The sequence below is a fragment of the Talpa occidentalis genome, unplaced genomic scaffold, assembly GCF_014898055.3.
Source record: "Talpa occidentalis isolate TD23 unplaced genomic scaffold, MPIMG_talOcc4v2.1 talOcc4.10, whole genome shotgun sequence".
Taxonomy (NCBI): domain Eukaryota; kingdom Metazoa; phylum Chordata; class Mammalia; order Eulipotyphla; family Talpidae; genus Talpa; species Talpa occidentalis.
The window spans coordinates 16,328,694-16,342,830 of NW_023600993.1; the positions used below are offsets into that span (position 1 = coordinate 16,328,694).

Consider the following 14,137-nt stretch of genomic DNA (forward strand, 5'->3'; position numbering starts at 1 on the left):
AATGTTCTGAATACTCTTTTTCCTAATTCCAATCACACCCAGAATATTATTCAAGAAGCTACTAGCTTTCCTGGAGTTGTCTTCTGAAGAATTACAGGTTATTTCATTAATACCTATTATGATATACCAAAGTTCTGACAGCTGATTAAGGAAACCACAACTGTTTGCCGGTAAGAGATCTGCTGTTGCAGGTGAAAATGTCCTGGACAAGGATCTCTGCACCTAAATCAGACATGATTCAGTGAGCCACTATCTGTGTATTTGGGGCAAATTATCTTATCTCCTACTTATAGGTTTCCTCACATATAGCATTCACATAAATTCAGTAACATGCAAGGATCTTATAAAATTAGATTTAAAAATTAGTAGAACTGAAATTGCCTTCCTTAATACTTTTTGATACATAGTTAATGATCAGTAACTGTTTTTCATAAAAAGGTAATAGACTGTGTATTATCTTTTTCCTTAATTTCTAGGAACTTCAAAGGTGGATCTATTTCAGACAGCTCTTCTTAATTTGTAGGTGGTCTTCTCCCTATGTGTCTCTTCACATCACCTTCCCTCAATGCCTGAATGCCCAAAGTTTCCCCTTTTATGAGGCTAGTGAATTACGGCTACCTCATCATAACTAATCACTTCTTCAATGACCTTACTTCCAAATAAGGTCACATCCTCAGATATTGTGGGATAGTATTTAAAATATATTTTTTTAACGATTTATTTATTTTTTATACGAGAACTGGGGTACAGGCCAGAGGCACGGGGTGAGTAAGAGGACTCATCAGAGACAGAACAAGGAACAGAACAGGCAGATGGACCGAAGGCACTGCTGAGGGGAGCAGTGGGCACAACAGGAGAGGTCTGCCCCAACATGTGGGAATCTCCCTGGCCAGCTGGGAATCAAACCCACACTACTGAGGCTGCGGACAGCTTCACAGCAGGGCGCTCAACCCATTGCACCACTGGGAAGGCCCAATATTTAACTTATTCATCAGGGGGAGAGGATGAAATTCAAATACAGTTATGACTCAATGATTACCAACCTCACCAGAAGTAGAAGTCACAAGTTTCGGGGTCTGAGTTCTGCTATGTACTATTGGGTTGTTGGAAAAGTCACAACATATTTTTTCTATGTTTTCAATGAAAAAAACATCATGACTTTTCCAACAACCCAATAGCAATGAAACTGGCAATTTCTCAGTTATTCTAATACATTCATTTTGTTCCTAAAGTTTCTATATCTGAGTGTGTAGCAGGGATTGCTAAATGAACTGCCGCATCACAAAGTAAGCTATGAGCTAAGACAACCTTTCATTCAGACCTCCTTATATTTTACCCAGAATCACAGGACTAGTCAGACAAGGCAATAGGTCAAATGTATGCTTAGATGGATCAATAAAGGAAAATAAATATATAATGTACATTTTGCTTTGATCTTTAGTAAGGGGAACATACTCAGACACCAAAATATCTCTGGAAGGAAAGATACAAAAGCAATTTCCTGTAGTGATTGTCACTTAAGAGAGGAGAGCGAAATGACAGGCAAGACCAGGAAGGGAAACATTGAACTGAATCTAATTGAATCACAGGAAAATGTGTTACCTCTTTAAAGAGTAAGCCAGTATTAAAACAGAAAAATATTTGCATCTTGTACATTTGTTTAACCTTCTACTTTCAAGCCTAGATATTCCACATTCAAGTCATTTTGTGGTTGGGGACCTTATACAAAGGCTGACTTTCACACTTCTATAACTTTTTTTTCACGGGAAGCTGCAAGGCTCAGCAAACATGCTTTTATATTTGTTTCAGTGTGAAAACATATAATGAAAGAAGACTTCACACACAGATGTTTCTTTAGAGGCTTTTGCTCTGCAAATATGACACACTAAAGGTACAACAAGGACTGGGAACTCAGCAATCAATGCCCTATTTCAATGATGTTTTTCTACCTGAAAAATTTCCATCTCCTCTTCAAGTTGTGACTGAGAAGCAGGCTTATATTCCCACCCTTAACTTCATCCTGTCTGCCTACTGTTTACATCACAGCAGCAGTTGTAAAAACTGAGTAAGAACAGTTATTAATGTTTAAACTGAATTTAATGTGCCTTTGAACTAACAAATGCAAGTGTGTCTGATCATTCATTGTACAACAGCTGAATAATATAGGTGAGGAAACCTATAGTTGGGAGATAAAATAATTTGCCCTAAACTCATAGATAGTGACTCACTGAATCATGTCTGATTTAGATGCAGAGATCCAAGCCCAGGACAATTTCACCCGCAAGAGCTGATCTCTCGCATAGCCAATCACTGGCTATGCGATGGGGAACCGCTCAATAGCAGGAATAGGTAACAAAATTAAAGCCACATAGGTGAACACTGTCAAGAATATCTTTTTGAAAGAAAAGAAGACAGTGTACTGATAAATATGGTAGGATTTCCAGTTGAAAAATGGAGAAAATGAAGATCCTGGAGGGCATTTATCTGAGAATAACAAAAAGATGAATTTGAAATTTCCTATTTTGGGCTCTGTATGTTTGCCACTCACCTATCATTTTATAAGTGATATTTAAACTACAGCTGTAGAATATACATTTATGTTAAACATAGTTAATGCTGCACTTTTAGAATCATAAAAGTACTTTGCCAGTATTTTTAGATATTCTGGACTTGGATAAGTTGATAAATATTATAAAGGAATGATTTTAGAATTTTTCTATAGGACTTTCTGGAGATTTTTACATTCCTTATTTATTTATTTATTTATTTAAAGATTTATTTTATTTATACAAGAGCTGGGGCACAAGCCAGATGCGTGCGAGGGTGAGAGGATTCACCAGAGACATAGCGGGAAACAAAACAGGCAGACTGACGAAATACACTGCTGAGGGGAGCAGCGGGCAAGACAGGAGAGGTCTGCTCGCCATGTGGGTTGCTCTGAGGCCGGTGGGGATCGAACTGGCACTGCAGAGGCTGCAGACACCTTCACAGCGCTGTGCTCAACTGCCTGCACCACCAGGGAGGCCCTACATCACTTATTTAGAAAAGGTAAGTAAACTAATCAGCTAACATAAACTTATGGATGCCAATTCATAAGTTGAATTAATTCATAGGTTGAATTAATGCATATTTGCTTAAATTATTAATAACTTTGGTTAGATGGAAATAATTTAATATACAAAAACATGAGTATTCATTTTTTTTGTTACTGAGTCATTCCATCCATTACATTCCTCATGGAATGTTGTAATGTTTATTTCTCTTTTATTAATTATCTTTCATGCATTTTTCTTCTCTATTTATCTATCTGTGGGTCTGCTAGCCTAAGCAGCTGGTTAGGTCACCAATGCAGAATGCAATGGAGAATGTATTTCTGCACTCATATACAAGGTCAGAACTGCCTGGTCATTCAGTTATAGGAGCCCAACCTTACAAGGTACCTTTCAAATCAATGAAGAGCAGAAAGCCTGATCACCCTGGGAAGGAGTATGTATCACGAGGTATGACCAGGAATGCCCAGGGGCTATCGACAGATGCATAAATGTATTCCCAACTTCACATCATGAGATATGACTGGGAATGCCCAGCCCAGGGGGTGTTTACTAATATATAACAAGAGACCCCAGAAGCTGATCAGTGGAAAGCCTTTTTGATAAGATTGGAACCATGGCCGGGGGCCTGGTGTATGGTTTGGATTACAACACTTGATCATCAAGCAGATAAGAATTATCTGGTCAGCACATTCATGTCCCCCTGAAGCCCTAGATGACATAAGCACATTTTCAGTTTTACTCATCTTTTTCTCCTTGTCCTTCTACCCCATGTAGAACTGATGCTGTATGATTAGCCTATCAGCAAAAAGGCCAGGATCTTGCTTGTTAAGCAGCATCCTGTATTGTGTAGCCTGCTCCACAATTCCCGTTTATCATTGTGGTGTTGCTGATGCAACATCTATCTATCCACCCATCCATCCCCAGCATTCTTCAATCATTCATTTAAGAAATGTATGTAGAGTCTTTGCTGTATTTCAAGTTCTATTCTGTTTCCTTAATGAAAAAGATAAATATGGACTTGACCTCTGTCCCAAATTAAACTTTTAGTGTATAACTTCCTTTGGCCACTTCTAAGTAACTTCTCTATCCCTTGAACTAATTTTCCAAAGACTTAATTTAAGTACTTAATTAGAGAGATTTTTATAAATTGATTTAACTATTACACCTTGTTCACTCAACAAATGAAGCAAGTTATATAAAAAAGGTTCCTGCTTGCACAGAACTTACCATCAATGTAATTTTTTAGCATCTAGATGTTTTACCAGTAGCTGACAGAAAATCATTTCAAGGGGTGTCTAATCACCTCTGTCAACACTATCTCTCTCTCTCTCCATATATATATATATATATATATATTAACACTATATATATATATATATATATATATGAATGAAACATTCTTCTTCATATCCTTCTCTTCTTCCTCTCCCTCTCCTTCTTCATCTAAATATTGCTGTGTTTGTATTTATAGTGTCAGAAATGTAATCAGTGCTCAATAAACGTCCAGTAAGTTATGAATGACCTTTTCTCCTTTCTCACACTCTCCACTGCATTTGTTGGTGCTACTTATATAACAGATACTCTTAATGGAGTTATTTTGAGGAGGCACATTTTTCAATATGTGGAATTATTCAGTGGCATTCAAAAGTTTCTAGCATAGAGAAATCACCTAATGAACAAATGAAAGAAAGATGCATTTTTCTCACCAATAATTTTGAGATGTGGTACATCTCAAAAATTTAAGATGTGGCACATCTTAAAAATTTTATAGAAAAATCGTGACCATTAACAAGTCAGGAGGCTCATGATAATGTCAGATCTGACACAAAGCAGCATTCAATAAAAGACAGATATAAACAAAGTCCTGAATATTATCATCCTACAAGTGAGATTTCTAGTATTTCTGAGACATAAGCCAGCCATAAAAGGATCATTCTTGAGGTATCAATATGCCAATTTTCCTTAACATCCCACAACTCAAAAAAAACAGAATAGGTTCCACAATGGTGGAGTCTTAGTTTTACTGCCTCACCTCAAAAATACTAACTCAGAATCTACATTTTAACATTTCCTCAGTGATTCACATGTACCCTAAAATAGGAGCAACACTGCTATAACTCATATGAATTCCACTTTCTTATCCCTCAACTGTATAAACTTCTAAACTTGCTAAGCAGAACTGTATCTAATCCCACACTCAACTTTCTAGATTAGTTGGTGTTTTGAGAAATTGGAAGAAATAAACCTGAGTGAGGTGCCTCCTCTGGGTCTTTTTCTCCCTCCTTGCTTCCCAGGCTACCCCCTTTGCTCCCTCTCACATAAGGTGAAAACATGTTATGCCCAGGAGCAGCACAGTGTCAGGATTTCTATGTCAATTTCTTTTTTAATATTGAAGAACTATTAGCCAAAGAAAACTGAAAGCAGAATAGGCATTCTTTATTTTTCACCCTCTTGCCTCTTAGCCCTCAGTGTGTTTCCTTAGTCTTCTTGCTTATCTCCTAAGTACTCAGTATTTACTGAGCATCTGGCATGTCCAGGTCAGTTTGCACATGTAATCTTTATGCCAACAGGAAACACAGCATTGAAAGGAGACATGGAAGCTGGCTCAGTCGCTGCCCATAAGCACATTTGCCAAAAATTATACATTTTAATGTTTCATAATTACAGATCAAAATACGAAGAAAATATGTTAGAGGAATAAAAAATGAAAGGGAAACTTGTGAGGCCCAGGAATAACATTCTTAAGAATTATGATTTTTTTAATGATTAGCTACCATTCTAAACAACATCTGAAAGTCTTACCTCAACTAATTCCATTTTAATCGCTAGCATTTGAAATCTCAGCTATCTCACTGATAACAAAACTAACAGTGGCGTAGCCATTCTCATTTTACAGAGTAGGACACTAAATCTCCAATGGATTTAGCCTCTTGCCTATGATTGCAGATGTGTTCAGACTCTTCTGCTTTCACATAGACTTTTCTATTTTACCATCACATCAAGTCTTCATCTGACAACTCGCATCACTGTCCCTCTTCTATACCTTCCATCACAATGACTGGAAGTCAAAGGTTTAAATTCCTCTGGATTTCTGCCAGAAGTGTTCAAGCTTACAGTCCATTAGAGAGGCACAATTCATAGGATTTGGATGAAAGTAATTAGGATTACTGGGTGTTTTGTATTTCTGCAACTTCATGACTCCATGAAAGTCAGCAGAGAAATCAAGAGCTAGCAACGGCCTTCTGTGACCTTTATTTGTCCAGAACCTCCAAAGGTTTTGGTAAGCCCCTAAATCCTTCTATTAAGTCTCTTCCTGCTGCATGCAGGAATAGTTTCTATTTGTTTTCAACCAAAGTATCACTTACACAACCATACAGTTTTCCATCCCTGATCCGTGTGGTTATTCTATCCTATACATTTTTCTCTAAAGCACCCATATTTACTTTCTCTAACTTTTCTTTTATAAGCTGATGATTCCATACTCAGATCCTCAGAGGAGGAAGCTAATGGGCAGACAACCTCTGATTGTACCAAACTTTGTCTCAGAAGGGTCAGATGGGGGCAGGTTGTTGGGTCGCAGAGTGGCTCATCATTTTCTTGGCAAATAAGTAATGATAAATTACTTAGTACCAGATGAAAAATCAGGACACACTTATGCACTAATAACCTTGCAAGGTGTGTTTCCCAAACTTGAGAGCAGAAGGTCTGCAGGACCATGCTAACTAGGTTTTAAGCAACTCATAAATTCTCATGGATAAAAACGTGACGACCGGAGGTCTCCCTCCCAAAGTGGGATGGGAAACCTGTTAGATTCCAGAACCTCAGCATATACTGAAATAATTAAATTGTATTTCCCAACAGCCTATTGCAGTGGACTTTTGAACAAGAAATAAAATCAACTAACAACAACAAAACATTGTATTTCTAACATCCTGAATTTGTGAAATGAGATTCACATCTGATACAAATATCAAGAACAGGTTGCTACATAGAGAGCTGCTCTACGCCTAATTCTGAGTCCAAAGCAACTGATTTGGGGTTTTGCAACCATTTTCCTTATTTAGAAAGAAGGAGTGGCTTGATGCTTGGCTGGCTGCAACCTGACTACCACTGGAAGAAAATAACCACTAGGTGTAAAGACCAACAGAGAGCCTATGAGTTCAAATATAATCAATTCAACACAAATCAAAATCCATCACAGAGGAAAAAGAACCAAGACAAACTTTTGCAACAGCCAATGAACTTCATATTCAAAATTAGAGTTTGTAGACATTTACGGACATGATATCCATTACTCCAAGAGTGCTTGCTGTATGTTCAGTCCTGTTCTAAATAACTTAACCTAAATAATCACAGTGCATACCTGTGATGTAGATAAGTTACTAATTCTATTTTACAGATGAAAATATTGAAATACATGGGGCTTATGTGACTTTTAAGATCACACCATTAGTAAGAAGCAGCTCTGAGGTATGAAGCTAATCAGACGAGCTATAGTCTAGTTTGACCACCACATGAAAGCTCAAATGATTTGATGGCATAAAACCAAAGAAGAGATAGATTATCAGGTACACTCACTTTATTTTAAAGAGGAAGAAATAGTAGCAAAGAAAGTAAAGCGATTTGTCAGTGTCCTATAACTCACAGCGTCATTCATCTTTGTTTTACAACAAACAGTACTCATTGTCAATCAAATTAATCATTTTGCTTTTAATGTTTCCCAAAGGACAAATCAAAAGTTTTAAGTCCAGTCTTTTACAACCTTCCAGGAATTTTACCTCCCCTATTCTAAAGTTGATGAGAGACCTGAGTGACAGCATGCCAAGTGGTCTCTGAGGCCAGGTAAATACGCACCTTGATGGATCATCTCCGGGTGTTTGGAAAGCAAGATGGTGCCAAGAAGCCACTTAGCTGAAGAGCAGACAAGGAGCTCGGAGGAAGAGAGCCCAGGGGACCTTATTTTGGTCATTTAAGAATCGGGGAATTTGACGCTGAGCAATTTTTTTTCTCCGCTGCTATTGAAACAACCTAGAATTAGAAATCTCTGCTGTGGAAATGTGATCTTTATGCTACTCTATTTATGCTTCATCAATTTCAAAATAAGATTCCTTTGAAAAATCCCTCAGCCTCCAAAAGCAAAGCAATCCTTGTGCTTCTCCATTGCCCCTAAGGGAGGGCTAACACAGAACAATATGATCTCAGTGGTATGTCCAAAGTCTTGGGACAAAAATTTTTTTTTTTTTTTTTTTTTTTTTTGTGGGACCCTCGCCAGCTGCTGGGGAACGAACTGGTGCTGCAGAGGCTGTGGGCAGCCTTATAGCCCAGCGCTCAACCGCTGCGCCACCATGGGAGGCCCTTGGGACAAAGTATTTTTAAAGAAAATAAGACCCACTTCTGCTTCATAAGGGTGGATGATTCTAACTGTGGTGTATTTTTGCTTAAATCCATCATGGGGGCAAGATGTTGCAATAAGAAATCTTTATTATTTAGATCATGGGGCAGGCACTGGCCTTCAATTAAAATCCTCTTTGCTTTGATTGTGTTGACATGTCCTGTCATTGATAAGCTCAGACCTGCATTTTAACAGCTGAAAGCTGAACCAGATGATATCAGGAAAAAATGTACCTTCATGGGTCTCTGACCTTTTCAACCCCATCCTAAGCATACTTCTCCTGGTTATACAAAACAAGCCAAGGATAAGCAGAGTCTGCCAATGAATAATGATCTCCTGAAGAGTGAAAATGGAGACAAGTAATTGAACTTGAGTTGAGAAGACTGTTGACAAAGTCCCAAAAGCCAAAGTCATTTACAAGACAACTTGAGCAACTGTGACTAAGCAGGCAAAAGAACAGGAGAAGAAAATTCTTGCTACCAGAACCCAGAGCTGTTTTAAGTTACAGAGGAAAAAAGTGTTCTATACATGGAATGTGTCACTTTTGTGATTACCAGTGTCCATTTTATTAAATCAGAAAAGAGGTAACAGATTGGAAAATTCATGTCTAGGGCCCAGATCGAAGAAATACACATTTAAGTTTTAGACATCTACTTGAATTCTAATGTTCTCTTTAACAGATTCATTAAATTTCCATTTGGATGTATTCCAACAAAATAACAAAATGAAGCGTGTTACCCAGAAAGACACAAAAGGAGAGACATGAACGCAGTCTCATCAAATTCAATCTCTTTTTCATTCTTCCTTGAAGGTTCTCAGGGGCTCACATACCCCGCAGACGACTAACTTGGCTGTGCCTTTTAGACAAGCCATGAATAAACAACTCAGCAAAATAGAGTGGGTGACCAACCCACCCCTGGCCTGTAAGGTTTCTAGCATCTGCTCCCCTGGCCTATGCAAATAAGATAGTGGACTTACCGCGTTAAAATTGGGGAAGAGGTTGACCGCTGCTGCAGTGTCAAGAGGAAAGGGAAGAAAGGGTTTGATATCCAGCGATGGTTGCAAAGGAGGAGCTGGTGGCCGGACCAGGGCTGGGAGAGCAGGGCTCTGGCATGTACCACCTGCAGAGAGGAGAGCAATAGGGAGCCATCAGGTGCATGTAAACCACCACCAAGGTCTCTTCTGAGACCCAAAGGCCACCTTCGTGGGTCACTGCAAAAGACAAGACACGGGGTATATCGACCTCAAGTGGGAACTGACCAAAGAGCAACCTGTTATTAGGTAGCAGGAACTAGCTGCACCATTCCCTTCTCCTCGTCGGTCAACATTCAAGCATGCTGCACTCCCAAGCTATCCTTGTTCTGTCTGGAGGTCTGGACTGGGTCAGCCACACACCTATAACCAAAATCTTTTGACTCAACAGGAATCCCCCTCCCCACCCCAGTACCTCCACCCTTCTTTGAAAACTTCTGCTCAGAATATGTATCCAGTCTATGATTACTTCACAGGACTGCTCTTTTCCTCCATATCCCAAACTTTGGCAGACATGATGACAAGAACCTGGCATGCAAAAGAAACTTAACCACAGACACAGACAGCCGACACAGGCAGCCACCTCCTCACTGGCCGGCAACTGGCCGGAGGATTAAGGCATGAACCCCGCAGAAAGTGGAGCAGTCCCTGAGCTGTGTGGTACCCCTGTGGCGCTGAGGTTTCAAGGACTACCTGCCTCTTCCCAGCCACGAGTAAGTGGATTTTAGAAAGGCACTGATGAGCAGGCAGTGGAACAGGAAGCCAACAAAGACACCCCAATGCATACCAGCAGGTAACTGCTATTTGCCATGGAGCCCAGGCCTTTGCCACAATTCTAAGACTCCACTGCACGCAAAGGCTGGAAGGACAGACACCCACCTCATCACTCCTTCTCCCACATTTTGGTAACATTCCAAAACATCTATTTGCTGTTAATTAAAGGCAGTTTGAATCCTAGGAAACTGTTAAAATATGCCAGCATTCTTCTAATCTGAGAAGCAAGCAACAGACTGTAAAAAAAAACCTGTTGGTGAGAATCCAAGACGCATTAGAAAAACAAAATGTAGTGGGATTTGTTTTTTCCTTCTTCACAGAAAAGAATTCTAAGAGACAGGTCATGTTTGTGCCACTTACTTGCCTGCTGTCTTGTTTTTAAAACAAAGCAGAGCAAGACCCCATATGAATCACCTTCCAGATCTCTCCATCAACAGTCTGGCCAACTGGACACAGACCACCGTGCCTTCCATCACAGAATGTACACAAGGTGAACAATCTAAAAATGATTCCCCAAGAGTAAATCCACAGGATTTACTGGGCCACAGGATTTTCTAACAATGTGGTTGACTGAATACCTATAACCAAAGCCAACAGCATGGGATTTAATTAACCATACACAGGGCCATTAGCTCTCCTGCTTCCAGGTATAAAATCAGCTGGAGTCAAATTAACAAAAACGGTATTTTTCCCATTCTCTTTACTTCACTCTTGAAATGTTCCTCAACAACAGCAAAGCCAACTACAGCAAGTTTGAATCCACAAAACAATTAAAATAAAAGTTAGCACAAAGTTAGGAAATAGAGGACAGATGTTAAGATAAAGATAAAAGCAAAAGTTGTCAACTCCACATTCAGCAAAGCACAAGAGACTCACTGTCTACCTGGAAGTGTATTGAGTGTGTATGGGTAAACTTCCTTAGACAGTGCATCCATAAATCTGGGTGACAGATCTGATAATGAGTTTAGTACTGCTAAAAACTTCTCTTTAGATGAAAATTTTAAAAATCCAAATTTTTAAGAAAACTAAGTAAGATATATTTTGTCTGCAGTCAGTGTTGTGGTTTCACATGTCCACAATTAATAATGAGCTTTAATAAATGACTAAAAATTATTTTTATCTGTGGCATATGTCATACTCTGGGAAAGATATTCTGTCTAGTCCTTACCTTGATTCAAAAATCTCAGAAATTAGGTGAAGGCTACTATATATCAAGGAGAGTAAGAAATAAGTTGGTAAACTCTTTAACTGTTTACATTGATTCCATAGAAACAGTCATACAAAAAAATTACAAGAATGGAATTTAGCAGGACCAGGTTATGTAATTACTTTATTTATAAGTCTCCCTCTTGTTCTCGGTATCCAAAAAGGTTAAGGGAAAAGTTCAAGCTCATTTTTTTTTTTTGTCAAGCTCAATGAGAGGCACAAAGAATAGATCTAAATCGATCAGATTGCTAAGTAAATTCCCACCTCCTAGCTCCAAGACATGTATTTTATTGACACACATACAGTTCAAGGTCCTTTCTCCATATTACAATTAGAATTTCCTTCCTAACAGATTTGAAAAAAATAAGAGTCAAAAAATTTCGGGAAGCTAGGGAAAATATTTTGAATTCATCTCTCCTATTTGAATAGAGAAACCTCAAAAATCACCAGAAAGTAGAGGACACATGTTAAGTGTTCTCTGGCCACTTGCTATGAAAATACAGTAGCAGGAACCCTGTGGTGTGTTTCCCACAGCCCTGTTTAGGTTCAAGCTACTCATTCCCTCAGCTTCTGGGGTACAACCCAAGATATCTTCACAATTGCCACAACACCCTCCCTCGCCCTGCAAGTCAAACTCTCTCAGGAACTAGGGGGTTGATAGCCTGAGGCAACAACTGCTAATGGCTCCTGCTCTTGTCTCCAGGCAGGATAAATTCAAGTTCTATTTCAGTTCTAAAGGTCCTCAGGACCTAGGGTAAGACTGAGGTCTCACTGTGACTACGCAGAGCACAGCTTAATTCCTCCCTCTGCCCACTACACAACTTTTGCTCCTCACAGAAGATACCCTCAGTAAAGTCTGAGTCGCTTCCAGAAAAATGACCTATGACACCAGGGTATAACAATCTGTGAATCTAAGTGAAAAGCTGAATGGTTGTACTCCAAAATAGACACCTACAACCAGATTTTTGTTGGTGATGACAAAAATGAGTTTACAGACATCTAATTATAATTCTGTAACTTTTATAATGTTATAAGCCAATGTTACCTCAAAGTTTTATAAATCCTAAAAAATAGGCACTTGCCTCCAAATCTATAGCACTGATATAGAGGCACAAAACTAGTTTCTCTCTTAAATTTTTCTGTGACTAGCATTTTGGCTTTTAAAATTTTTACTTGTATGAACCTCTAGAAAATAATGATTTTATTCTTTCATGTTTTAATAGAAACTATTGCATTTAGAACATGAATATATACTTATTATGATTTTTCTTGGTATAAAATTATCTTGACAATAATAAACACCAAATAAACAATGAATTTATAGGCATGTCTATATGTTAAAAAAAGTTGGTTCATTCACCAAGTGTGTCATTTCATTGTTTAGAATGTCATGCTTCTGGAAATACTGCTATTCTTAATTTAAGGAAATCATTTTGAATGTCCCATGGGTGGTAACTCAAAAAGATATACGTTCATATCCCCTTTGCATGTGAAATTCTGCTTATACACAGTACAATATATTTCACAGGCCATGCAATTTTAACTTACACAGTTTTAACAAGTCCAATTTTAATAAATTATTCTGGCTTCACAGAAGTTAAATCTCTCTGCCAAATTTCTTGTATGTCATTAAAGTCAATAAATTAAACAACATTGAATATAGAGCAGTTATTAGATACTGAGTGAGGTATCTAATAACGAAAGTACAAAAGGTAAAAATATAAAGCAATCATGAACACTTAGAAAACTGCTTTTTTTTGATGATTGCATCTATTAGTGTGTACTTAGAAGTTAAAATTGAACTACAGAGCAAACAGATTAAATGTTCCTTTGGTCTATTCATGAAACACTTGTGTATTCACAAAAGCATAAATCTGAATTTGGAGTAACCTACTTACTTGTTAAGAGACTATGCGCTAATAGATTTATAAAATTTAGCTATATTGAAGCACTCTCACTCATTCTATAGGACAATTTCACTAACAATAGCTTTTCATTAAGTTCAGTGTTTTGTGTCAAATCAAATTTTGCCTTTATGTTCCAAATCTATCATATCTTATCTACTTCAATTAGTAGTATCAGTAGGTTACTCTTAACTTGCCAAGTCAAAAAAATAAATGTTTGTCATATTCCCTTGTGTGGTTGCCTTTCAAATACTCAAGGTTATTGGTTTGGGATTACAATGGACAGTTTGTTGTATGGACTATTTGAGAAAGTAAGATACATTTACTTCAAACATTTCCATATTTGAAAATTGTCTTAAAATGTAAATTTGGAAATCTTTGCTTTAATAATTTACACAGATAAATAAGGATTCAAAGCAGTGGTTGCCAGTTGAAGCTCATTACATTAGCGATAATGTATATAAAGTGCCTAGCACAGTGCCCGGCAAATCAGTGCTCCCTAAGTGAGACATATTTTTTTAATGAACATAATACTTTACAAAGATGCTGTTCAGGTCCATCCAAACAAATATAAGCTCTCTGAGAATTGTCTATCAAGATAATGATAAAAGCAACTTTGTAATTCTTTGTGAGCATCTTAACTGTAAGAGGTTACTTTGTAAAATCAATATTTTGAAATATTCCTTGAGTGTCGGATAATGTACTTTCTGTAATACAGCACTTTTAACCTTGAACTTCTGTACTTGATCCATTTAGGGTTCATCAAACACTCACAG

The 14,137-nt window shown here is 38.0% G+C and overlaps 1 protein-coding gene across 6 annotated transcripts in view; it reads right to left on the reverse strand.

Annotated features, from left to right (window-relative positions):
- Positions 1–14,137, reverse strand: part of ZNF385D (zinc finger protein 385D) — an 860,299-nt gene that overhangs the window by 204,644 nt on the left and 641,518 nt on the right. For all 6 annotated transcript variants that reach the window (XM_054691913.1, XM_054691926.1, XM_054691922.1 and 3 more), the window contains one exon: positions 9,424–9,566. In XM_054691913.1, coding sequence (XP_054547888.1) covers positions 9,424–9,566 — 143 coding nt within the window. The remainder of the gene's footprint in view (positions 1–9,423; positions 9,567–14,137) is intronic.